This window comes from Tenebrio molitor, chromosome 1 (assembly GCF_963966145.1).
Source record: "Tenebrio molitor chromosome 1, icTenMoli1.1, whole genome shotgun sequence".
In the NCBI taxonomy this organism is placed as follows: Eukaryota; Metazoa; Arthropoda; class Insecta; order Coleoptera; family Tenebrionidae; genus Tenebrio; species Tenebrio molitor.
In genome coordinates, this window is record NC_091046.1 from 2,135,073 (window position 1) to 2,161,056 (window position 25,984).

The 25,984-nt window shown below is 41.0% G+C and overlaps 1 protein-coding gene across 9 annotated transcripts in view; it reads left to right on the forward strand.

Moving 5' to 3' along the window:
• Fhos (Formin homology 2 domain containing) overlaps positions 1 to 25,984 on the forward strand; it is a 59,434-nt gene that overhangs the window by 20,621 nt on the left and 12,829 nt on the right. For 6 of the 9 annotated variants that reach the window (XM_069061120.1, XM_069061110.1, XM_069061139.1 and 3 more), the window contains one exon: positions 16,003 to 16,112. In XM_069061120.1, coding sequence (XP_068917221.1) covers positions 16,003 to 16,112 — 110 coding nt within the window. Of the gene's footprint in view, positions 1 to 16,002; positions 16,113 to 19,466; positions 19,625 to 24,837; positions 25,030 to 25,984 lie in introns of those variants that run through there. The other 3 variants (XM_069061176.1, XM_069061158.1, XM_069061148.1) reach the window with 3 other exon arrangements.

Genomic DNA, 25,984 nt, shown 5'->3' on the forward strand with positions numbered 1-25,984 from the left:
GACCCGAGCTGGGTCTTGTGAGGTGAAGATACGTCAAAGATCGCATTTTTATTTGTACAAGGCGCAGAAATGTAGGTGGCGTTTTCCAAAAAAATCACTTTTTGAAAATATGTAGTCCGAGTTTGACACAAAATTTTTAGTCTAACGTTTAACTATGTATTCTGCATCCTAAATTGAGATTAGGATGTCACTCAATTTTCGGTAAAAAAATGTGCCTGTTAAAAAACGTAACTGTTGACTGTCAGTTGTTAGAAAAATGAAACGTGTGAACGTGCAGAAATGTAAAATTATCTAGTATGCAAACTGCGGTTACGGTTCTTTTTTGAAAGACAAATAAAAGTCCTCTTTTATTTGAAGTTTATTAAAAACTTAATCTTTACAGTTAACGTCACACGAGTCGAGTAGCGTTCTAACGCAGATGTACAACATTCGACAAGCTTTGGATACCTTAGATTGCTCTGTTTCGTTAGATTGTTTTATTAAGGTGGGCGTTTACTAGACCGACAAATAACACTTCAGTATCTAAAGGCGAGTTTCCACGTGTGAATATAATTGGCGCCACTATCATATCAGTTCAACTGGCACCACTAATTATAGTTTTCGGCACCAATGTCCGTTCTTCCAGAAAGGCGTGGCAAAATTAATTCGATTAGTAGGTTTTCACGAAGAAAATCTTCACAAGAAGAGTTTATCACAATTAATTTACAGATCGAAATTTTGCGGCTTTGACTCATTTAAAATTTTCTGGAACCCAAAGACAAAATTTGTGCCTACGACATCAATGTTTGCACAAGCTGGGGCAGTTGACTCCGTGTCAAATCTTGTGCCACTTGAAAACTGAATGAAACTGGTGCCACTAATATTGGCGTTGTTAAACTGGCACCAGTAATCTTTGCGTGTGGGAGCCCGGCTTAATGAATGTTTTCACGTGTTGCTGTATTGAATTATTGTTACAGCATTTTTCTTAAGTATGTATTATGAATTCGTCAATAGATTTCACTTATCAAATAAGATTATCACAGATGTCATTGATTTTTTCCCCTTTTTACTAGGAACACTTTGTCGATACGATCATTAAACAATTTTTGTAAGTTTACTTTTGGTATCGTTTCTTGTTTAAACAAATAGAAATTACGCCGAAATCATTCGTTATGTCATCGTTACCATTCAACGTTATCTATATACTATAGATTGCATGGCCAACAACTCTCTTTCTTCCATGTGCCACAGTGAACAGTTCAAAAAACCCAAAGAATATTTTTGCGAATCTGACTGATGCGTACGATACGGACTAGTAAGCACCTATCTTAATGTCTGCATATTCAACTCATTGAATTTGGTTCAGAGAAGAGAAGTAGATGTTACGCGATGGCCTTCACAGTTCCCTGATTTATACTCTATGGAAAACATGTGGGAAATGTTAATATGTTTTAGTTTTAATTAAAAGCTAAACCAAGGATGTAAAATTTTACACAAAATCTACACCGAAATATTGTGCTGCTCTTGTCATAAATTTTTCAATTCTGTTTGAACACACTTTATAATGTTTTTGCTACATTTTATCCTCTTCCTAAAACTCCATCAAACGAACCGAAACTAAGTCTTATGTAAATATAGATTACTGAGTCAGTTTCTAATGTAGGTTCTTCGATTTTATGTACTATAGTCGGCGCGGCGACTCACTGGAGTAATAAACTGGCATAATTTTCGGGGGATGGTTTCCTATTGGGCACCCAAAAATTTTTGGCTTCCATGATCTCTTTGCAAAGCGCTTTGCTGTCTTGTTTTCTATGCTTCTGTGTTTTATTTAGCGATTAAATTTTAATCATATTCTTAAAGTACATAGTAAGATTTAAATTTCCCATACAAAACCAAAATTTGGCGCGAGGCAGTGTAAATCAAGCTTTTCGTGACGTCGCTACGAACTGTCACGTGAACATCTCCAGTGGTTCGCCGCGCCAACTATAGGAAAGACAAACTTCAGAAGAATCTTTGTTACTACATTTATGTCCACCGCTATACGTTAATTTTTTAGACAATTCTTTTTGCTAATAAATATTTATCAGTTGAAAAAAATACAAAACAACATTCTTTTCGTAATAAGTTCAGAAGTAGCATAATAGTTAATTTAATTTTTTTCCTTCTCTGATTATACCTTATCTGCTTAGACCATTATGTAATTTCACCTTTGCCAACATATTAATCTAAAGATATTATTAAATAAATAATTAAGAAATAACTATGTTTATTGTATTATGCATAAGACCTGAAAACACGTAATAAAGGTTACCAGCTATTCAACACTTTTTATACATTTTATCTAACCAACAATTTCATATTTAATTAAACTTTTGACCTATTTCTGTCGCCTTGAACGACATATTCATGTAGTCTTCAGGTATGCTTCTACTGTGATGCAAAGAAGTGTACTTTCATCTGCGAAGATTAAGAAAATTTATCTGATTCATTATTTAAATAATTACAAATTAAACATATGTGTACATATTATTTATGTTGCGTCTGCAAGGCATTCATCGCTTTTTGTTCGTTCTGTTACTACAATATAAACCTAACTGAACTTACGACTTAATTTGATTTTCCATAAACGTAATGGTAGCTAAACCAATTGTAGCGTAATTTATAATCGGAAAAATGACGGCAACAGTAACATCTGGCAACTAAACAAATAAATGAAAACGCTTTTATTTGCTGCACAATACGAGCTCTACCTAGGAAAATGACCGGCGATCCATCAAGTCGGGTGCGATAACGCCGCCAAATGTACAAGGTGTTTAATTTAAATTTAATTCCGCGACCGGTTCGAGTTTTTGTATTCGGCGTTTGTTGCAAGACAATTTATTCGTTGTGCGTATGACTAAAGGGGCGTTCTCACGACGGGACCGATTGAAACATAATCGAGTGCATGAGTCAGGCGGTGGAATTTCTGGGAGAGAATGCAGAAAGTGCAACATTCCGGACGCATTGTGATAAGAGAGTGTGAACGCGTCTTAACCGGATCCTTGCGGCAGTCAGGTAATTACGACCTAATTTATTGGGCCAATTAGCGTAATTTTTCAAGTGGCGACCTTCGTTTGTCCATCACGATAATTTATTTACGACAATGGAAATATGAAACAATAAACAATGAAACAAGCCCTCGAACGAATTTTTGTTACACACCAATTCCATTTCAAAATTGGACCGGGATCGAATCACGAATTAGAATTTAACTCCCGGCGTGGGGAGACACACCCCGCCTAATAAATTCGGTCGACCCCGACCAATTTATGGACGCACCGCAAGTGGATATCTGGCCCTAAGGGCCATTACGATGCCAGCTGTTCATGAATGACCTGCCCTAACAATGGGCTTTGTTCGAGGCGTCTGTTGGTGGAGAATTCGAAGGGTCAGGTGCAGGACAGGGGCGGATTAGGGGAGAAAGTTGGAGAGACAAAGTGAGGTGTCATTTCCGGCGAAAGACGGAATTTGAGACATGTTGAAATGGTTCTGCGTGTGGAAGAGAAAAGTAAACTGAAGAGTAATGTAAAAAACATGTGGAAAAACTCAGAAAGAGATCTTAGAATTGGCTTTGTTGGTTTTGGAGAATAGACTAATGAAAAATTTAAAAATCGTAGGTTATATCGTTAAGAGTAGAAGTGAGTCTTTTTGTGCTAAGCCCAGAGATTGAAGACCGAGGCGAAGTTGAGGTCGACAACTGGGTGTTTACCCAAAGCTTTAGGTCAAATTTAGTATGAACTTACCAGTAGACATGAATATTTTATCTACGGAATTGCCAGCAAGAAGTCCAGATTTACTCATATTGATCAAACTCACTGTGCGTTAATTATGAGATTATTCTTATTACAAGAATACAATACAATAGATAGTCCCAATAGAAATATTATTGTAAAGGAGATTTCAAAGTGGATAATTTGTTCAGAAACAATGAAAAAGCAAACACAACTGACAGCAATAAGACGAAAACTCATCCAAATGGAAAACAAGTTGTCCACAATTCACACAACATCTTGAGCAAGCAACAGGTGTTTTATTGAACCGATCGGCCATACCCAAACATCTCTAATAAGGTTTGAGAGGTTGTGTGGCCTCAAGAAGACCTTTATTTTGAAAGGGTACCAAAGGAGACCACTTCAGAGTTTTATAACCTGTGGTGTGCAAGTTTTGTGGTTAAATATTTAAAGGGTGTCCGAAATACACGAGAGCTCTTGTGTGGCCTCCACCACGTCCAGATTTGAGTGTCATCGAACATGTGTGGAATCAAGGAAATGTAAAATTTCCGCTTGCCTAATAATATTTGGTAGTTTTATTCTTAGATCGATGCAAGCAGAGTTTGCTCATTGTGCGGTTGTTCTCGGCGCTCTTGTTTTTTTTTCCTTTTCCGCCTTTTTGATGTGGGCCCCGATTTCGGCCCGCCCGCGTCCGCAAACCGATTTTTTCCGCTGTTAAAAGAGCTCTTTCTATAAATAATGGCGAGGTCATCGGAACTGCCGTTGGGTGTTATTCGAAGGGAAACACGAACGAAGAGGAGTCATTGTGCTCGTCGAAGCTGCTCGTTCTCCCGGTACAAGATCGGCCGACTCCCACGCTTGCTTATAATTAATAATGTGCCATTGTTCATTTGCGTTGGCAATATTGAAACATCACGGGTGCCATCTCATCCCCTGCGACGCTCGAATTCCCCACTCAAGAGGCCCCACTTTATCGCTTTACCACCCACCAAGAGGTGGTAACTGAATAGTCGGAGTACCTGTGGTGTTTCCTCCGGCACCTGATTTCGTTCGGGGAATTTTTCCGCTCTCCGCGCAGACTTGCAGACAATCGAGGGGCCTTGGTGCAAATTCCTATCGCAAACATGCACTTCTGCAAATGCTTATCGCGGCGCTAAGGGCGGCCGCTCACCGGACCGCGCGCGACAGACGCCCGGAAAGCGTGCGTGCGCGTTCAGGAATTTACCGATTAAAAAAATTACACATTTCTGGTAAAAAAGGAATTACAGTAATCGCTCACTTTAACCGTTAAACGCCAACATGTTAATTATGGGTCTATAACACGCTGAATTCGACATCGAATTACGTCAAACTAAAACAAACACGTCCGCTTCGAGCATTTAATTGAACGGAAAACGTCGCGTGTTGGGCCCGTCAAAGGTAACCTACAATATTGTTGCTACTGAATAAACACTCGAATGGCCGACTCTTGAGAACGGAACTTGAACTAATATAGAAATTAACAAAGCAGCAGGTACTGCTCAAGGGGCCACAAAAATCGACACGGAAGGACGGTCACGTGAGCGTCGTAGTAAGTTTTGACACGTTTTACACCAATTTTTTTATCCGTCAATTAAGAAAAAAGCATCTGCTTTTTTTGTTACATCTTTTAGTAGTTTTCTTTCATATTAAAATTTTATATACAGGGTGTCGCAGAACTGCCTCCCCAGAAAAAAAAAAGGGAATATTAATGTTGGCGGAAGCAAACATTGAAACTTGTCTTTGGTTAAAAGCCAACAACCTAACCTTAAAATGTGACATTCAGTGTCGAATTTGTTCTACATACATATAAAGCGGCACATTCAAAACTTGACAAGTTTTCGTAGCAAGCTGGACCAGACAATCATTTATATTATCATAAATAACCTGTATCTACACATATTAAAAAAATGACATGACACATTTTGGACAAATTTTGAACGTGTACGTTATTAACAACTGTCTCTTTTCGTTTTCTTTTCTCGATTGAATTAATGTAGCGAAATCTCCGCGAGGACAGATTTTAGCTTAATGAACTTTATCGCCGGTGTGAAATATTCAAAGTAGTTAAAGAAGAATGTCCCGGTTTACATCATAAACAAAATGCGCTGGAACCGGAAGCAGAGATCTTTGTTTTTGTTATCTCTTATCGGCGTACCTATCGGCAAGACAATGTGACACGCATAAAGAACAAACATTGAGAATCAGCGAGAACAGATCGAGTACAGCTCGTGTCAAAACAACGGTTCAGGTGGGATCGCCGCGTAACGAACTGCACACAAAGCCCTCGTCACCAAGTCGTCACCCGGAGCCGACCTCCGGGGCCGCTAATCCCGATTCGCGACCGCCTCTTCCAATCGATCAATTCGCGCCGATACGCTCCCTGCCGGCGAACAATCATCACCATCCGGGCCCGAATTCCGATTTTATTATCTATTTACGACTTCCTGTCGCATTGTGCCGCACACAAAAATAGACTCTCCGTTCCACGATTCCTACGAAAAAGCCAGACCCACCCGTGCCGTGCCAAAATCCACCACGCACAAGTGGCTCTTCGGACGTCCTCCCCTCCAGGAGGAAGGCCGTCGACCTACCGCTATTTCCGTACTCATCCGGGATTGTGTCACCTGTCCGTTGCGTAAATTCGTGATTCGTGTAAATTCGAGCGAGGGTGGGGGGAAGAAACGCGATGGCGCGAGGAGGGGAGGCACTTTTTGCCGCCGCCGGCCTTCTTCCAACTAATTAGCGTCGATTTAACGTTCGCCAAGTAAATTATGCACGAACGCCATCGACAGTCCATTAGACGGTGTAATTATTTAATTACGCCCATTTATACCTTCTAATATTGCCCGATGGAAAGCATCGGGGAAATCTTCCGCAGAAGACCTGTCAGAGGATCAAGTCCGACGCAGAGAACCCATCCTTCCAGTGGCGTAACCCGTCACGCACCACCGAAAGAAAATACCACACAATCCGGAAGTGCAGCCAGAGTTCTCTATTGCACATCCAAAAAGAACTAATCAATACTGTATCAATAAGACACCTACATCTGTGGTTTTGACACAATCGGATGCATCTCCGAAAGACGCTTCCTTTGAGCCGACTTGCCCCGATGTAGGTCTGATAGTTTTCGTTTTTTCCGAAATACTAGAAGACAAGACAGCCTAGTTGAATGTTAACAATTTTGAGCCGCGCCACTGTGGTATCTAACGCACATTTCACGCAAGTCGAGACCGTCACGCTCGCCGGATATGGAGGTTAATGGGTGTTAAATCTGGTCGGCGCGGCGGCCGGGAAGATTTTTCCGGTTGCAGTTTTGGCCCCGCCAGAGAAAACACCTCCCCCGGGGGTGAGTGGAGGCGCTGCCCAGCCGGTCCGGAATGGTGCACCGTTGCATAATCGAGTGTATCGATTGTTCTCCGGTCTCGTTTCCTTATTCGAATGCAAATTGCCGTGACTGGCGTATCGATTACGGTAAAAAAGTAGGGCAAAAGACTCACATATCACCTGTTTTAAATGTCACATGGGCTCCGGAACGATCAGTAATGAGCGAGCGCGGCGCGTTCCATCTGACCAAGACGAAGAAGAGCGCCAGAGAGGAGGAGCAAGAAGAATCGTCTGGGTGCGGCACGCTAAGGTCCCAATTAGACCGCGGTTGTACGACCATATGGGTCCGTCCGGCTCATTAAGCCGGCAGCAGATGCGCCAGCCAGAAAGGAACGCGGAACCGTTAGGTTTTTCGCGGACCGCGCGGTTTCGATGGGACCCAGGTCTGGCCGGAGCGAGGCTCCCGCGATAAATAAGCTCTCCGTTTAACGCTAATTGTGGTTCGAGGCGGTCCCGCAGCGGAGGATTTACGATCGACGGGGAAAAAATCGTTTTGATGGAAACGTTTCCAACGATTTGACACAATTAATGGTCGGAAAGCGACGGGCAGCAAGGACTGGAATTTCGCAACGGTCCTTCATAACTCGCAGTCGCACACTGCGCGTTTATTTACAAGGAGAAAGACGTCGATTAATCACGCCCGGACGCCTACAATTGATTGGAAATAATTATTCAATAGCGTCCTTAATTGTTTTTAATTAATCTCGGGGCGGTTCGACGGTGCCACGAGGAAAATTAATGGTGGGCCCACACGACGTCGTAAAAATTTCATTCGCCACGGATTTTCGAAACCCACCATCGACACGACAAAGAACCGGTGGGACGTCGCACGAAAAAACAAATTCGACGGTATTTTTAGCGGAACCGGAGAAAAATCCGCTGAGCCGATCGAGAGTCTGTGAAATTTCCTTTTTTTTTTATCACAACCTCTATATTTAATTTTGGCCGGCTTCCAAACGTAGGTGAGTCTCGATAGGTGATTTACTTGTTGTTGGGTTCACGTCCAACAAATTAATTCCCGAAAAACTGAAATAGACGTGTTGAAAACACGACCGACGAAAGGATGTGCGAAACTTGCAAAATCACTCCTGAACTCCTTTTCAGCCTCACACCAAATGCGAAAAAAAAATTGCAGACCTCTTGTGCTCGCTAATTTTACTAATTACTCCTAATTGCTCGGAATTCGGACTAATTGGTACTAATTCGTCGCCGGCGTAATTAGTAATTCAGGAATTGCCGATCGTAAAACTCGCATGCGCAGTTCCGCATTTGAAGTACACGTAATTAAATTAGTATTTACGACGACAATTAATTTGTTTTCGTGGTTTTGCGCGAAGTGGGCGGACAACGTAGTGGTTTTGCGACTTGTAATCGTTGAATTTATTGAAATTTTGTTACTAATTAGTCTGTCGTGATTGAAACGTTGGCACTGGCGGAATTCGAGGTGGCCGGATCGGCTCTCGGAGATAAGCAACAAAGTTCATTTGAATAGATACGAAAATATTAATGTTAATTTAGTCATTATCTCCGTAATTTCATAATTATCAAGTGATTTGGAAATTTTTCGAGATATTAATGTAAATTTCGTGCGATTCGATGTTCTCGCCGACATATTTTTCTAGTGGTCCGATCTCGTTAAAATGAGATTAGCATTGTGCTGTTGTTACCGGTCCCTGATTGGCTATTATGTGCTCTCAAGGAATTTCGAATAAAACTCCGATAACTTGTACTTTCACCGAGAACAAACGTCCAAAGAAACCTCATTAGGGTCGCCGCATAATAGACGTAACACAAGCGGAGACGCCACCGTACACATAACAAACAAAAAAAAAATGCCTCGTAACTTTTCAATTAAAGCGAATAATAGATCGTCAAGGAGATAACACGGTTTTTGGGCCGGAATCAGGCCAGCCGGGCCCGACCGCGCGAGTTGGTGTCACGAAGGGAGAAAAAATGTTGAGCCTTGACCTTGTCGGGAGAGTCGCCGCGAGAGTGGGAACAGCATCTCCACCCACAATTCCATGTCACGATACCGATCCAGGAAATCGATCGGCGGAATCGACTGTACCACAAAGGATTTGAATTTGAATACAATTAGTGCAGTGTGACATTTGGGATGGCCGCGAGAGGGGAAGCGCGCAAAGGAATAATGGCGTCGAGAGGGAGAGAAGTGTTGCGCCACCTCCCACTCGCCTCGATGCCACAAAGAGAACGATTAATCTCGATCGAGGAAAAAAGCTTGCCCCAGTTTCCTTGAAATGGTTCAGCACGGTAATTCCGTATGACCGTGGGTTATAGCATTGTTCGCGTCGCGTTAATGCCATTTCTGCCATTATCATACGAATCGCAACGGTAATTAATCCGGTCCTTTTTTAGAAAGCTTTGAATTTTCTGCGAGGGTTTCCGTTTCGTCCACGCAGGTTCGTTCGTACCTGCGCAACGTTACACCACTCCGGAGGCAATGTTTTGACTCGGATAAACAAACAAAAGAGATTGCAGGAAAGTTATTCCGAGTGAGTGAGTGAGTGAGCTCTCCGCCTTCATTATTTTATCGTATCTCGCAGGATGTTTTGATGAATAAGACGAGGTCCGTTGAAATGTGTTGGGCGCTTGATTGTGTCCAGTCGACTCTTCGTGGACATACCACGAGATTTATGCAAAATTTCGCCAGACTCGTTACCTTATTGTGGTCGCTTTCGAAACGTCGCAATTACCAAGGAAGTCTTCGTCGTCGTCCGCGATTGTCCGCGTAAAGCGACAAACAGCCTCGGGTCTTCGTTAATTCACGAGGATTCGGTGACAATGAGATCCGTTAACGGTTGCAACGTGAAAAAAACCCACAACGTTCTTAATTAGTGGAATTTATGAGACGCCACCGTAAATTATTGCACGTCGTAAAGTATGAAGAATTAATCTCAAATTTGTACTGTTAGCCAGTTGCATTCCTTCCTGGATTATTTATGGAAGCCGGATTAATTGTTGGTCAGTGTACGGAGTATTCGACGACGATGGCGGCAACAGGGGAAGTAAGAGTCTCAGGTGGGGAGGGTGTATGCGAGAATGGCGACTCAAGGGGAAGCCAACAAGTTTGAATATGGGTGCAAGAGGGGAAGTGATAGTTCTAGAAGGTTAAGCGGAATTGTATAATGGCGACAGTAGGAGAAGCACAGTTTCAGGATGGGGCTTGAGGGGAAGCGGCAGTCCCAGACAGTTTAACAATGGCCGCAAGAGGGGAGGTAGTGATCATAGATGAGAGGAACATATTCGAAAATGGCGGCTAGAGGGAAAGCTGCAATGGCAAACAGTTCTAAAATGGCGCCAAGGGAAATATTTGTTCTAGATGGGAAATAGATTGCAAAACGGCGACCATAGGAGAAGCACAGTTTTAGGTTAGAGCTTGCAGGGGGGGAGCTGCAGTTCCAAACTATCTAAAAATGGCAGCAAGAGGAGAAGCAACATTTGCGGAGGGGAAGGATACGATTCAGGATGGTGGCTTAAGGGGAGGCTGCAGTTCCAGACAATTTGAAAATGGTTACGAGAGGGGAAGAGCCTAAGTTGATTAACTAAATGGCGGAAGAAGTAAGAGTTCTAGACGGGGAAGCTTAGTTGAAAAATGTTGGCTAGAGGAGAAGCAACAGCACCAAACAGTTAAAAAATTGTCCCAAGAGGAGAAGTTATAGTTCTAGATGAGAAAATTGAATTGCAAAAGGGCGATAATAGGAGAAGCACAGATACAGGGTGGGGTTTGAAGGGAGCACTTTCGACCGCGAAGGATACGATTGAAGATGGCGGCTTGAGGGGAGGAAAGCTTAGAGAGAAAGTGACGCTCCTAGACAGGAGGGTGAAATTCGAAAATGGCAGATCAAGGGAAACCTGCTTTGCCACACAGTCGAAAAATGAGAGAAGGTTAAAGTTGCGATTGGAAATGGGAGGTTCGGGGAAAACAAAGTAGCAAACAGCTGAAAAATAGCTACAAGAGGGAAAGTGGCAGTTACAAATGACAGAAGAAGAAATAACGGGGAAGGTAAATTGAAAGAAAGAAAGCAGCAGTTTGGCAGGGGGAGGATGCGATTCAAGATGGCGCCTCGAGGGGAAGCTGCCGAAAAACGACAAAAAGGAGTAAAGCTCCGTTTTCAGGCGATCAATCATCGCGATTACGGCCGTCGTTCGTTCGGTCCATTTATGTGACGGCAATTAATATCGCGTGTGCACGGGCGTCATTCGGTGCGATCATCGCCGTATATTTCCGCGCAAACGAGGCTATCCAGCCGAAACAATGGCGTTTCTCGATGGAAATGATCTCATATACCTGCAGCCACCCACCCACCCACTTTTCCTTTTATTTTCGGCCAGATCGAAAAACGACCACACCGCAACGACCGTTTTCCTGGTGCACTTCGCCACGCAACGATCTGGAATCCGGCCCGACGAGCCAGCGTAGGCAAGTGTTTGCACACTTTCGTTTCGACGTAAATCACGTAGGTCGGACCTATTCATTTGCGGCAAGATGGAAAAATGCAGTTTATGCAATATGCATAATGCGCCACTCGAAGATGCACACGGGAATAAATTCTTGGAAGTGTGTCGTCGGTACTTGGAAACGCACACAGCCAACACAACAAAGCGTTAGCAGGAATGCCAATCGTTGTTTTGGTTTTTTCTTCACTCGGTGGTGGCACCCGTGGGAGTGTCGAATCTTCCGTGATTTACTAATGGCGGTTCGAGACGAAATTCCGCAACCGTTGTACATAATCCGATTAACGCACGAAGGAAAAAAGTGCGCGGGGGTTAACGTTTATTTTCGTCGAAAGCCCCCCTTTGGGGTATTCCTCCTCCCTGGTGGAGGAGGTCGTCGTCCAGAAGAGGCAACTGCAAGTCGTGGACGTGGTCGTCTCGTTTCGAGGAAACAAACAGGATTCCGCCTGGATTAAGGATACGAGTGATAGGTGCAGATATTGACGTATCAAGGACGACATTCCGGTGTTTATCTAAGGGGCGGATCGACCGGAAATATTTTAATGGAATTAATGATGTGATCGTCTGGCAGTGTTGCTATGCGGTGACACCTGAGGACGAAGGAAAACGCGACGGGTTCGGGGGATCACCCGGTATAAGAAGCCACGAGTCTGTCCAATCTGAAACGGGATTAGGCAGCGACTTTGCGAATTGCACATTTATTAAAGTGACACGTGTAAAATCAATCCAATTAGTTCGCATTAAAACATTCCACCGAGTTAATACGCTTTTGCGTATACAGGGTGGATTCGAGTAATATGGGGCGATGGTGCTTCAAGCGAACGACGAAGGGGGACGCAGCTATCGCAGCCAAATAAGACGACTGTAGATGCGTTAAAAAGAGAAATACGTTATTTAATGAAGAATAATAATTTAGGTTTTTTAGCGATGATGTCATTTGTTGCACAAAATGAGAAAAGGAATTATAGCAACAAATTATGTACTATGTGGGACGATATATAAAAAAAAAACTTTTAGAAAGTTTGTGCTTAATATTGGCAACGTCAAGCTGCCACGTGATTTATGACAAAATAAAGAAGTTAAATCCCTTCGGCGTAGAACTTCTGCACAGAAAGGATTTCTTTGAACCTACCTGTTTAGAATTGGATCTTGAAATGTTTCAGTCAAGGACAGTTCCAGGGGACTCCGTAAATCTGTTAATTGTTTACTTTAAAAAAATTATACTTCTCACAACCGAACAGGGGGTTACTAAGTTTTTTGCAAAAAAATACTATATACTGGGGGCCTTGTTTATCTGAGATAAGTGAGTCATAAACTGATAAGAAATACCAGAAGTTTATTTGTAAATGACAATTGTATAAGAGTTAACAGTTTGTGATTCGTGTCTTGTTGTTTACACGAAGAATTAGTAAATTAAAAAAATGCAGTGTAATCACGAATGAGTGCTCTTCCATGAAGGATGGACAATGCTGTATACCTGCTACCAGGGGCTGTAAGTTCCATTGTGTAGATAAATAAGTAAATTTTCCGGTTTATTTCATCTTCTCAAACCATTTGCCGTCAAATTAAGCGTGCAAAGGATTTTCATCTGCATACCTACCCATATTTGAAAGGATTTTCTTTCACTCGCTCCGTTCATAAGAGCAATGCATTTCTGTCGTTATATGAGAGAAATTGTATTAAGCAATCTAATTACATATTTTATTTTTGAACTCTTCACTTGTGATAAAATATTCACTTACGAAAAACACCTTTTTAGGCACCCTTAATGAAAACGGTAATTTTATGTACTCACAAGCGGACGAAAAGTAACTCTTTTTCGGACGCTGACCATGGCGCCATCTGTTGGTCTGTTTAGTAAGTTAGCAACAAAACCGATAATTGCCCTGTCATCATAAATTATGTGAATAAGAATGTAATTGTATTGCAAAGTAAATTTCTAGTTTTGTTGGCAAGTATTAATAAATTTATCCGTTTGAAAAACGTAGATACAAAATAAATTTGAAATTTTTCCAATGATGTCTTTCGCCAAAAAGTGTCTTTTGTCCTCGCCTGTTTCAAGCCTCGGCTGCGCCTCGGCCAGAAAACTCAAACTCGGGCAAAAAAGATGCACTTTTTGGCCTTGATACACAAATAACTATTTTTTTGTTAGATGCCAATACATATCTACTCGTACATGAAAAAGCAGAAAAATTAACTAGATCCGAAAAAATACAAGACAGTAACAATAGAAAAACACAACACGTTAAATCTATTTTTTTTGGGATTTTTACGTTGTCTTCATATTGGCATTTTTATTACCGAATAATTTAATTATTGCACAAGTTCCTCACGTTTCCACTCACCTTACAGTATTTGTTGGTTCTCTCAAATTTTTTTCTAATTGCAGTGTTCGAATTTGTTGTGTCTTCCCACGAATTTTCAATTGCATCCAGGCCTGAACCCTGTTCTAAATGTTCTAAATGTTTTCGTAATTTAATTTCTAGCCGCCTGGTAATTGTAGGACATGTGCAATTTGCATCATTAAGTCGTAATTAAAGTACAGTAATTAAATTAATTGCAGATAATTCTATAAAATTCTTTGGGACGTGCTCTGTTATTATTTTTCAATTACAATTATTTGCACATAATCTACACCAGGTGATCAGAATTCAGGTTTCCTTGTCTTTTCGGGTCGTTGGTTTTGTTAAATATACTTAATTTTTTAATTTTCAATTGCTACATTTTTGATTTTTTTAAATTAATTCAATTAATGATTAATAATATTTTTGTTTGACAATACAAACATTTTTGATAATAATGTGGAATCTGGAAAAGTCCCCCGAATGCTTGCAGCGTTTCCGCGTTGAATGGCAAGGGAAATCCTCTCTAAAAGGAATTTCTTTGATTTTGAATCGCCTGATTCCGCAATAACTCGGTTTCCGATGACGATAATGAAATCGATGGCTTCTTTGCACTTTTTTTTATTCTGAAAATCTTCAAATTCTATTTGGACCATAGCATTTGATATATTCATAAGATATCCTGGGTGTTCTTTTAGTTTATTCGAATTTGTGCGGCATCCCACAAATTTTCAGTTGGACTGAGATCAGGACCGTGCGCTGGCTACAGGTAATATATAAAAACTGAAATTTCCTCACCCTGTACCTGTGGAGTCCTCCCTGTCTTGCAGACGTCTAATCCTCGAAGTCACCACTCCACCCTTCACACACGTGTTGCACACGGCCCAAAGCTGGACAGTTCCCGGCACGTACACCTTCATCAGCGCCCGTTCCCATCTCCCTTTATCAATGCATCATTTTTCCCACGTCTCTGTAATTAAGGTAATAACCATCCGAGGTGGCTGCGCCACCATGGGACTATCACGATCTTCTCCCCGCGTTTTTGTTCAAGTCACCGTGAAGACACAGCACAGTCGCATTGTTGTCTGCCCACCGATCCATAACAAACGACCTGCGGAGGTCTCGGGGTCACTGTCACGATCACTTGACCACCGCGGGAAAAAGAAAATCCGCCCCCGAGGGGCCGCGCCGCCGATCCGTCAGGCGACCACCCGAGGCCCCCTATCAAAACAATCGGAGAAATTGCAGAGCGCTCCGGCCGCAAAAGGAAAACGTGCAACTCACTCCGCAGGAAATATATCTCATGGTAACTCGCGGGACATGGGAATTTATTGCGGCGACCCTCAATTCCCATTTCATAGATTAATCGCGGCCGTTATTAATGGATTTGGGCTGCGGACGCCTCTGGTTATGGATTTTTACGTTACGGTCCATCACTGACGGATGGCCAGATCGACGGATAAACAATAAGGGGCGCCCAGTGGCGGCACGCCGACAGGGGCTTCCTCAACAATGATTCCCACAGTTTCGTCCCGCCACAGGACGTGCGAATTAATCTCGAACACGGCACAATTGTGCATTGCGTGTCCGGTGCAATCATCGCTTTTGATAATTACCCATCGCGATATTATCACCCAGGTCACGTGTACGTGTACACCTACCGTCTTTTTTTTTTCTTCTCAGACACCAAAATTCGCCATCAAAATCCTATCGAGACCCATCTCTCATTTTTCCCAATTGAAATTCAAATTGACAGTCGCCGACCACGTGACTTGACATCATTGATTCGATTAACACCCTATATGTAGTGATGTCGCAACAACATTTTTTTTTCGGCCGTTATTGCTCGTCCGATTAAAACACGTAATTCATGAGCCCCTAAAATGTATTTTTCCCTGGAGAAGGTCTCGTGCTACGCCCCTGCGCCATTTTTCTCAGTTGCGCCTTATTTATTTCGGAGCCGGTGGAAATGTCAGTGAGAGATGTTTCCAATCCGCTATTGAAAAATAATGGCCGTGTATTTGTTACAGTTGGATGATGCGGCACTTCAGTTGTACAAAGATGGGGATTATGGATCTTACCTTGACCTCGAAGCTTCTATCAGTGAACAACAAGAGGAGTTCGAGGGTTTTCAATCAAAGTGAGTATGATGTATGGTCACTCGAAGCGGCGACGTCCTCCGTTGCGTCACTCCGGTCCGGACTTTCTTTTTTCACGCTTCGGGTCGATCTTCCACGGTGGAAAAAAATCTAAATCATAATTATTACACGATCGTTGCGAGATAGCCGGGCGTGAGGTGCGAGGTGTGGCAGGCAGACAATTAAACACGCGCGTAATGTGGGTTGCCTAACTCACAACAAATGGATTCCAACAAGTGAGATGTCACGTGCGTAATACATTCGTTTTCCAAAATGGTATTGATTTAGCCCAGTTTGTTTAACAATTAACACAGTGCGCTAATTTTTGAATTGTTAAAAAATTCTTCACAATGAGAATAGCCTGGAAATCGAGATAATCGCGTAATTAATTAATTTGTAGACTTAACGACATAATTGCGGTATGATTTTCTACAACAATTACTCGAATTATTACTGTAATTATTGCAAAATCTTCAAGACAGATCTGAAAGATGTTGCCGAGGTTTCTGCCGAGTGACTTACCATATATGTAAATTTGTAATTGTTTAAAATTCTATTTCTAGGCAGACATTTCGTTTAAATTTTTACCGCAACTAGCTATTAACAATGATGATGTTGTGTAAGTTTTGCGTCAAAAATATACGTTTCAAAATGATAAAATGTCACAAGTTGTTGTAGGAAAATTTACTTATTTAAGTAATTGCTAAAGCGAGAATTTATTTGTTTTCGTAACGAGTGCTGATAATATAAATAATTAATACGACAACAAATCTCGCGAACTGGTTGTCGACAGCTTAAAGAAAGCAACACTTGAATTATTGAATAGTTTTCTAATTATTGCTAATTTATTTCTAATTTAATTCCGTCCACTTGGCAATGTGCAATATTGCAATATTTTAATTACATCGAGCTAATTACGCATAATTCCATAAATTTGCTTGGAACGAGCCGAGGTGTTATTTTTCAATTGCAGTTGGAATTATTTTCCCTTATTTTATACATACAGGGTGGTTCTCAAATTGTTTGCACACAATTTTCTTTGATTTTTTTTTAAATCCAAGTATCCATTTTGGTTGTTGGTTGGATTAATTAATTTCATGAAATATATTTTTTTTGTGCAACCGTACGAGAAACGAGCATTTCGCGTACCGAAAACAGGCCGTTGCTCTTAACGACGGCCGTTAAAGTAAATGTCGTTTTAAAATTTCATACAAATAAGAGAATTTTAGAATTTGGTAAATCATTATCTTTAAAAATGACATATGAGAAATTTAAGGCTAGTAAAGTAACATACCGGGTGATTCTTAAAATCTCTAAATCAAAGTTAACACTTCAAATCTTCCAAAACGCTTCCTTTAATTATCTTTTTTTTTTAATGATACACATCGTCATCAGCATTCTGTTTCAATCTCAGCTGCGAAACCTGTTTTTTTTCTTGGTCCACCCTGTACATATCAGAAGCATCTTAACGTGCGTTAAACTAGCAAAATACCTTAAAATCATCTCAGATGACTAATTCTCAATGGTCGCTGATTTCCAAAACCATAAACCAATTACACGATTCCACGGCTCAGCGGCGGCTCGTCGGGGCGCGAATTCGAAGGTCGTACGTGCATTTTTTTGCATTTTCCGGTCGCGAAAGTACGCCGTGATCGATTTTCGTTTTGCTCTTTTCCAAATTCCAGATCGAACAAGACACGATCGTTTATCAATTGGCAAAAATAATGTTGCGAAAGTGGCGCGATTGCGACACTTCTCGACAGGAACAAATCGACGTGAACGAGCCTTTAACAAGGCAAGTCGTGTTGCAATTACGAAAGCTGACTCTAATGGCCCTCCGGTTTTTTTTTTTCGGTTTTTTTTGCGGTTCTAGCGAATTCCAACACAATTTTAAAAAATGTTCTTTTCTTGTTTTTTCTTTTCTTTGTATTTTGTTTCTTGTTGCACGTTTGTTGCGCCCCTTAATGACAATCGCTGGATGTCGGCAATTTTCATTAATCACTCCGCCGACGGCGTCCGTTAATAAATCGATTGTTGTCGATACAACAAACCGGCGCTGAACAAGTGTTTGCAATAAATTCGTTAGGACTGATTATTTATTGAAATTATCGAATCAGGACCGACTCAAATCCGATTTAATACAAGTCGTGCGTAGTTTCTATTGAAGGTTAAACAAAAGACGACCAGTTCAATCAGCGGCCATTAATTTTTCTCGATTATTATTGGGCTTTGTTTCAGTTATTGCGTTCGTCTGCGTATTTTTTATCCGCTGATTGATACGATCATTGGACGTAATTACTGGCGGCAAAAAATCTGATTGCGCAACGCGGAGGGGCCCTCCGTTTTTTTTTTCCCCGGACGAAATTCGGCCGAATCACGCGGGCACTACTGGCGATGCCAGCGAAGCGAGGCGACACCTGACGCCCGAAATACGTAACAGAGTGACGGGTGGAATGCAGTTCAGTGCAAAATTGTGAGTTTTGGGGTCACGTGAGGGATTTTCCTGTTGACTGTGACAAATCTTGTTCCTCGAGAGCACCTGCTTGGTCCTGGCTTCTTAACAATAACAACACAGCTGGCCTGGTCCCTTTAATTTCTAACGTTGACAGATTTAGAAGGCCTGATTTTCACGAAACGTTCAAAATATGAGTCACAGCACACTAATATTCTGGACCTACTCCAACAGTTTACGTCTAAAACATGCCGCAGGGATTAAGTTTAGATCAGCACTATCGGGTTTGTCTTTATTTAATTTGGGAAGGTCGGACGGATCAGGTGGAAATGATTTAGCAAAATGAATGATTCAAATTTTGGGAAATATGTCGGGACTGTGCGAAACGGTCAGCTCAAGTTTTGTCTGGATGTGATGGTTTCGGAAATATTTTTTAAATTTTTTCAAAAACGAAAATCTATTTTCGCTCACGCTTTCCACTGATGGTGCATTTTTTCTTAGAATCATCCTTTTCCAGGTTCCTTAATTATCAAATATGTAATTAAAATGAGTCGGAACTCTAGGACAATGATCTGAAAAACCAAAATGTTCCGAATTTTGGATCTAAAATCAAGTTTCGTCATCATTTTGGTTCCACGATTTTGGAAATATTTTTCGAAAGGTTGACAGACTTTTGGCAAGATTTGAAAAAAGAGAAATCATTTTTTGATTAAGTTTTCAACTCGTGGTGCATGTTTTCTTGTCTCGATCTTCCTCTTCCGCGGTCCTTCACGGAGTTATTGTAGAAATTGCGTAGGTCTCGGGGGTAATCGTCGGTTTTTCCTTCCGGAGGGAACTTTCCAGATTGCTAATACCGTGGCTTGTACGTTGTCACGTCGTGATTTACAATTTATTCAGCGTCGTTATTATTAGTGTCCACCTCAGCAGCCTTGCGGCGCATCCAACGGTGTCAGTTTATTCGTGGAAGTGCTGAGGTTCAGGGGATTTAGTGAGGTTGTCTTGACGAAGGCCGAGAGGAAAAATGGGATACCTCCTGCACGAGATCGTCGCTTACAGCAACCGGTAGGTCCCCCGAGTACTCCCTCGACTTCGCTCCACATTCGCGGCCATTTTCGAAAAATCGCGTGGCAACCGAACCGGTCCGGGTAATTAGGATCATTTACCGGTGCTTTAACAGTAGTCATCTCCGGCAAAAACCCGTCTCACACAAACGCAGATCGATCCACGCAATTACGCCGAGTTGGCGTGTCAAAGGGAAAAAAATCGGTTAACTGCACAATAATCGCGATAGCGGTGAACGAAAACCGCGAGAGATCGACGCGCCATCTGGCGCGGGCGGCCGCGGCGCCATCTCGTTTCCGACGCGGGAACGTGCGACGGCGGCGACGACGCTTTCTTCGGTAATTGTTTCCGTTCAATTAAAAAAGTGAAATTGGTGGTGAGGATCGCCGCGAACGATTTCCACGGAAGGAAAGTTACGGCCGATTCCGATCGGTGCAACGATTCAAGGTCACTGTCGGTGATTATCGAAAAATGACGTTTCTCACGGTTCGATTTCCAAGAGGTGTCGGTTGGCAAGCGTGGCGCTGGAGGTTTCACGAATTGTTTATTTTCGAGTTAAGGTGCGGTTTATTGTGGCGAGATTTAATCGCTAATTCCGCACGCGGCGGGGTTCGACACTTTTCGGAATCTGTCGATAGTTGATTGCTTCTGCCTTGGATGGGGTCACAAATTAAAACTTTTGTCCCGATCGGTTCACCTTGGAAGGATTTTTTTTTTTGTCGTGTTGGTAGCACTGCTGCATCCTTGCATCATTATCACGTGTCATTGTATTACGTGTAATTAGAGCACGTTGACAGCTAACCTACAATTTTTAAACAAAAAAACCTTTCTGTTTTTGTGTTGCTTTGCAATGTTTTACATTACAAATAGGGTAACTAACGATTTCTATTCTGAAAGCAAATATCTAAGGGCACCGTTTGGTGAAAACAAACATGTTCAATCATGTGCCCATTAAACATAAACAAATGTCATTCAGGTCAAACGGCGGGAAGTTCAAACTTCACACTGTTCCAAATGGTTTACTTTTTCAACGCTTTCCCAGCCCAGGTTTTCATTTGAACGCATGATATAACTAGAATTTATTTTTAATACATCTGTATTTGCATTTTTAAATTTCGAACGTGCATACATAATTTAATGATTGAAATGAAAATATTTTTGCTTGAAAGTTCTTACAAAATATGTAATTTAGCAACAAATGTTATGAATTAACAAATCTACGTGCATTTTTTTTCAAATGCTATGTACCGCTCACTTTTGTACAAAAAAATTGGTAACATGATTTTGTCACGTTTGGCATTTAAAGTTGCGGTTATTTTAACCGACAAAATGTCTGTGGAGTTACGAGGGTCGTTTTAAAAGTTCATGACCTGGTATATAAAAATTTATAAATTAATGATTTACTTTCGATATTCTGGGGTTCGGAGCAGATGTACTTGATTAATCCAGTGACTTAAGTAAGTTGTTGGACCGACCAAATTAATAAATTCATGGAGAGAAAAGACAATTTCACAAATAAAAAAAACAAAACATTTTGGATCAGGATAATGCACGTGTCCTGTAAGTGTTGTTTCCATGACAAGAGGTTGATTTGAAGGAAGATGTGCTGCAACATCCGCCTTGTTCTCCTGATTTAGTTCCGTAAAGCTTCGTCTATTTCGTCTGAAACATCACTAGACAAATATATGTAGATTAGCTATATTACTGTTAATACGTGAGACAAAATCAAAATGTCAAACTGTGTACACCTGTATTTTTTTTAATTTTTTAACTCAAGGCAACTGGCTATTTTTTTTTTTTTTCGTTTTGGAGTTAAGATTTTTTACAAAAAAATCTACTCATTGTTTGCAATTTTGTGTAAGATTAATTCTTATAAAAGAATTGATTCACAAAATGTTTGTTAAGGTTATTTTTAACAAAGCCAAGACCGTTAAATGGAGAATTATGAAAAATAGGAAATAAAAAATTCAAATAAAGAATAACGAAAGTTAGATAATGGTAGAAGAGTGTATGAAAGTGTTACAAAAGTACCGGAAATATAAAGCAATGAAAAAGACACAAATTTGAAGTAAAGGAACCAAGAGAAACTTATTGAGGAAAGAAAGCGAAAAACAGGATCAACGAAGTAAAATTAATTATTAATTAATTAAGAAATGTCAGTGTTTATGAATAGATAATCAATTAGATAAGTGGAATGTTGAAAGTAGTAAACATCCATTGCCATATGGAAGATGCAAGAATAAAACTTATTTATTACGAGATACATAATTTAATGAAATGTTACTCGACGATTGCAGCAAGAATTGGGAACAAAGATCACATATGTAGAAAATATCAGAAAACGAAACATATCAATACAAATTGTTTAGTTATTTTTTTGCTATCCTGATAACACTGATTTACAGTGAATGAAAAAACTACTAAAAATGTCTCAAGACATTTATTTAATCTATTTGTAGTATTAGAGAAAAAACTGGTCAATCAGGTTCGTCCACAAGTTTTCTGTAGGTAACAAGTCTGGAGATTGTGGTGGCCATCCCGTCAATTTTATATTTTTTGCTCCACAAATATTTGTTGAGTTTAAATCGTTTCCCACATTTTTCTCAATAATCGCGTTCCAAGATTCGTTATTTTCGGTACATTAATATAGACGTTCCCTCCTGACTTGCACGCCACGGTTGAACTGACTCGCAAACCGAAAACGACACGGACATTTTTTCATCATTGCTAAATAACACAAAAAACGTAAATAAATTGGAACACCGGTTCGCGCAATTGTTTCCTTTTTTGAATATTTTACAGTAAAATATCCTAATCACGATTAGTCGATTTTCAACTGTTTGCCAACTTTCGTGGAATAACAACCGCTCGTGCAAGTGCAACGTTCCTCTTTGGATAATTTCAGATGAAGAGTTAAACTCGGGAGGCTTCTGTGTTTTTTTTTTTTTTTTTGAAAAATCGAAGGCACGCTAATTTATCACTTATCTACAGCCGGTCCGTAAATCACGCTAATTAAACACGTGTAAAGGCGCTCGCCAAAACAACAAAAATCGTCGAACACGTGCCTCGTCGTGAATTCCTCCGGTATTCCGGTGAGATCCCTATCGCGGAGTCACGACCCGGAATGATTTGCCATAAACCACCCGACTAATAAATTCTTATTTATTTAAATGGGTTAGAACGTGACGCCGCACCGCACTAGACGACATCCAAAGCAATACGTACTTTCCAGTAGCCGGACGCATTCTAATGACCGTCGAGTTGTGCACGAGAGGTGAACATTTGCATTAAAAGTGCAAGTTTCTCTATTCGGAGTTTTGTTTTTTTGGGACACCAGAATTGTCGTGTCTTGTCGGATTGCGTTGCGAACGGATCATCCGCAATCCCAATTAAGTCGCATGTCTCAAGGCTGCTTCTTAATTGAATCATTTGAAAAACGACGCTGCCAATTAAGATGCTTGCGGAATAGATGAAAATAGAGCAAGACAGTGGCGGAGAATGCGGTTTTTCTCGGTAGCGATTTCGCCGCACCGATCGAGAGGAAAGTAACGGAGGTGGAATGGGAGACTTGGGCTTATAAGGTGGCGGAAGTTACGTCGCTGAAGAGAAATTTTCACGAAATTTTTTAAATGGCCGCCGACAAGTGTTTCCGCATGGAGATCTTGGAGCAGAAAGATGGCGGTCAAAAACTTCCATGTTTTCGAAAAATGTGAAACATTATTTTTTGATATGCAGAGTGAGCTAAGAAAACACATAAATGAAATTTAGAAAAAGATATAAGAATATGTATAATTCATGTGTCACGTGATCCTTTTCAACGCTTTTAATTGGGCCAAATATGGTAGTAAGAAAATGATATGACAGCGATGATATAAAACAAAAGAATGTAACACCCCATTTTGGTGCGTTTCTGGGGGTAATGTGTAATGACATTTATGATAGTTAAAAATGTTTTTTTTTTTTAATTGCGGAATTATAAACGGAAAAAGTGCACTAGTTGGCGAACGTCACTGATATCAGGATGCGACCAGTAAAAAATTCATAACTCGTGATAGACTAATAATCTGTGATATGACTCGTGAGACCGGAGCAGCACATCGTGGGTATTTGAAAATGAGTCCTTTTTAACAAAATATTTTTATGTTATGCGGAAAAAGGAAATATCTACTAAGAATTGGACAAAACACAAGCAACAAATATGGAAGCATAAAAGTAGGAGATAAAAATTGGTTCGAGACAGAAGGGTCGCGTTAAAAGAAGCGAGAAAGTAAAAGAAATAAGGGAGCGAATAGAAACTCGCTGAAAAAAGAAAGCAAAGAGTTTTGAGAAGCAAGTAATTATCTACGGAAGAGATGTCAGTGTTTATAAAGGAAAAAAATAAAAATGAAGATGATGAATAGACGAGTGGAATTACGAAAGTGATGAACAGTAATTGCCGCATGGAGGACAGGAGAAAAAACACTTGACCGGGCGCTCTGTGGGGGTTGAAGAGAGTGAAAAAGAAGCAGAAGAAAGTCGGAGCGACATGTGGAAATGCGCAACGCGTAATCCAAAAAGACTTTCTTCTCACGGAAAATTGAAAATGGTCCGCGTCCGACCGGCAATTTCCCGTTTTCGTATTTTCCCGACCACATTCTTTTCCACAAAACGCAAAGAAGAAAAAAAGTGGGGCGTTTCATCTCGGCATAAATGATCGGCCACAATATCGACCGTGTGTTTTATAATTATACCCGATTGAATAATAATTAAGTGAGTAGCCAAGTCTGTTGGAAGTAACGGTAAGTCTCGTGATGGCTCTCCAAGAACTATCAACCTCAAACCTGCGAACCTGTCGTAACGACTCCTTCTGCCTCGGCTCCGTCCATAAATCAAATCCAACATCCAAGAATAGGTTGCACGATCGCGCGCGTCGCGTCTAACCCCGCAACGTCGACGCGACGCGAATCGGGTCGGCGTGCTGGCACCCTCGCACCACACGCTCTCGGTGATGATCAGAACGAGAGCAGTAATGAGCATCACTGTCTCGGCACGACGGTGATTTATGGCCGCGTACCCGACTGACCTCCGAAAAATTTTTCGAATTTTTTCGCATTTCTTCGCTGCAATCCACCATTCGTCATCTCCGCCGTTCGAATGTGGGTCCTCGAATCGTGTCAACGATGCAGCGACGAAGAAACGACTCAGTCTCTCGATCGATTCTTGAATGGAGCGTCGCTCCTCTCTACTCCTTCGTCCGACTTCTTCGCGAGCGGACCGCGCTAGTTGCCACCTGTGTCAGTTCGCCTGTGATATACCGAGTGTGCGAACGGACAATTCCATATACCGAGTGTGCGAACGACGATTCTCGAGTGCCGATGCGGACGGAAACACCCACCCCCGTGGTGCACTTTTCGGAAACTGTTGCGGTTCGTACAACACAAATACGACGTATACCGAGTGGCTCCCGTTTTTCCGAAATGCCCGGTGGCCCATCAGACGGTTTTTAAAAATGGCGGCAAACCAGTTCGCTCCGGGTTAATGACGTTTTTAATTTGGATAATCTGATCAGGCGCGTCGTTTGTGGTTTTTTTTTTTTTGTTTCCGTGGCCAACGTAACTGTTGGCGTTTTTGCAAATATCAAAACTGTATCGGACATAAATAAACAATTTTTTATGCTGGTTGACTTTTGGGCAGGTTTTGTTGCCGCAAAATAACAGAACATCAACAATAACATAAAAAAAAAAATAATTTCAAAATTGGTAAAAACGGTTTTTGAACAGTGGCACCGAAACGTTTTGTCATTTTTGACGATTGGGTTAAAATTTGGTTTTTGATTTTTGCATAAAAATAATTCTACAGTTTGGTACTCCTGATTTTTAATTAAATTAATTTGTCGTCCTGTTTCGAGTGTTACGAATACCTGTGTATATACAGGGTGAATAATTATTGGAAAGTTTTTCTTAGTTAATATTGAGTTATTTAGTGTTAAAATAACGAATACATTTTTTAAGAAGTAATATTTGTTCAGTACGGAAAGGAAATGTCAAAATCAAAAAGTGGAAGTTTATTTCAAAAAATTTTGGAAACTGCCAAAACATTTTTGAGCATGTCTTGGATTTGCCCGAATAGTTGGGAAGTACATATTTGGAACTCGAGATAATAACTAAAGAGTTAAACTAGGATTTTTGACATTGTTTTTGGAAACAGATATTTTTTGAATTTTTTTTTTCGAAATCGTGGCCAATAGAATATCCGCTCTGACAACGGATTCAATTCCTACCAATTTGGATCTCGTATTTGCTTTGAGAAATTTAAAATAATTTCTAGAGGGTTAGAGCGTTGTACTAGAATTTTTGACTTTTTTTGGAAACTGATTTTTGG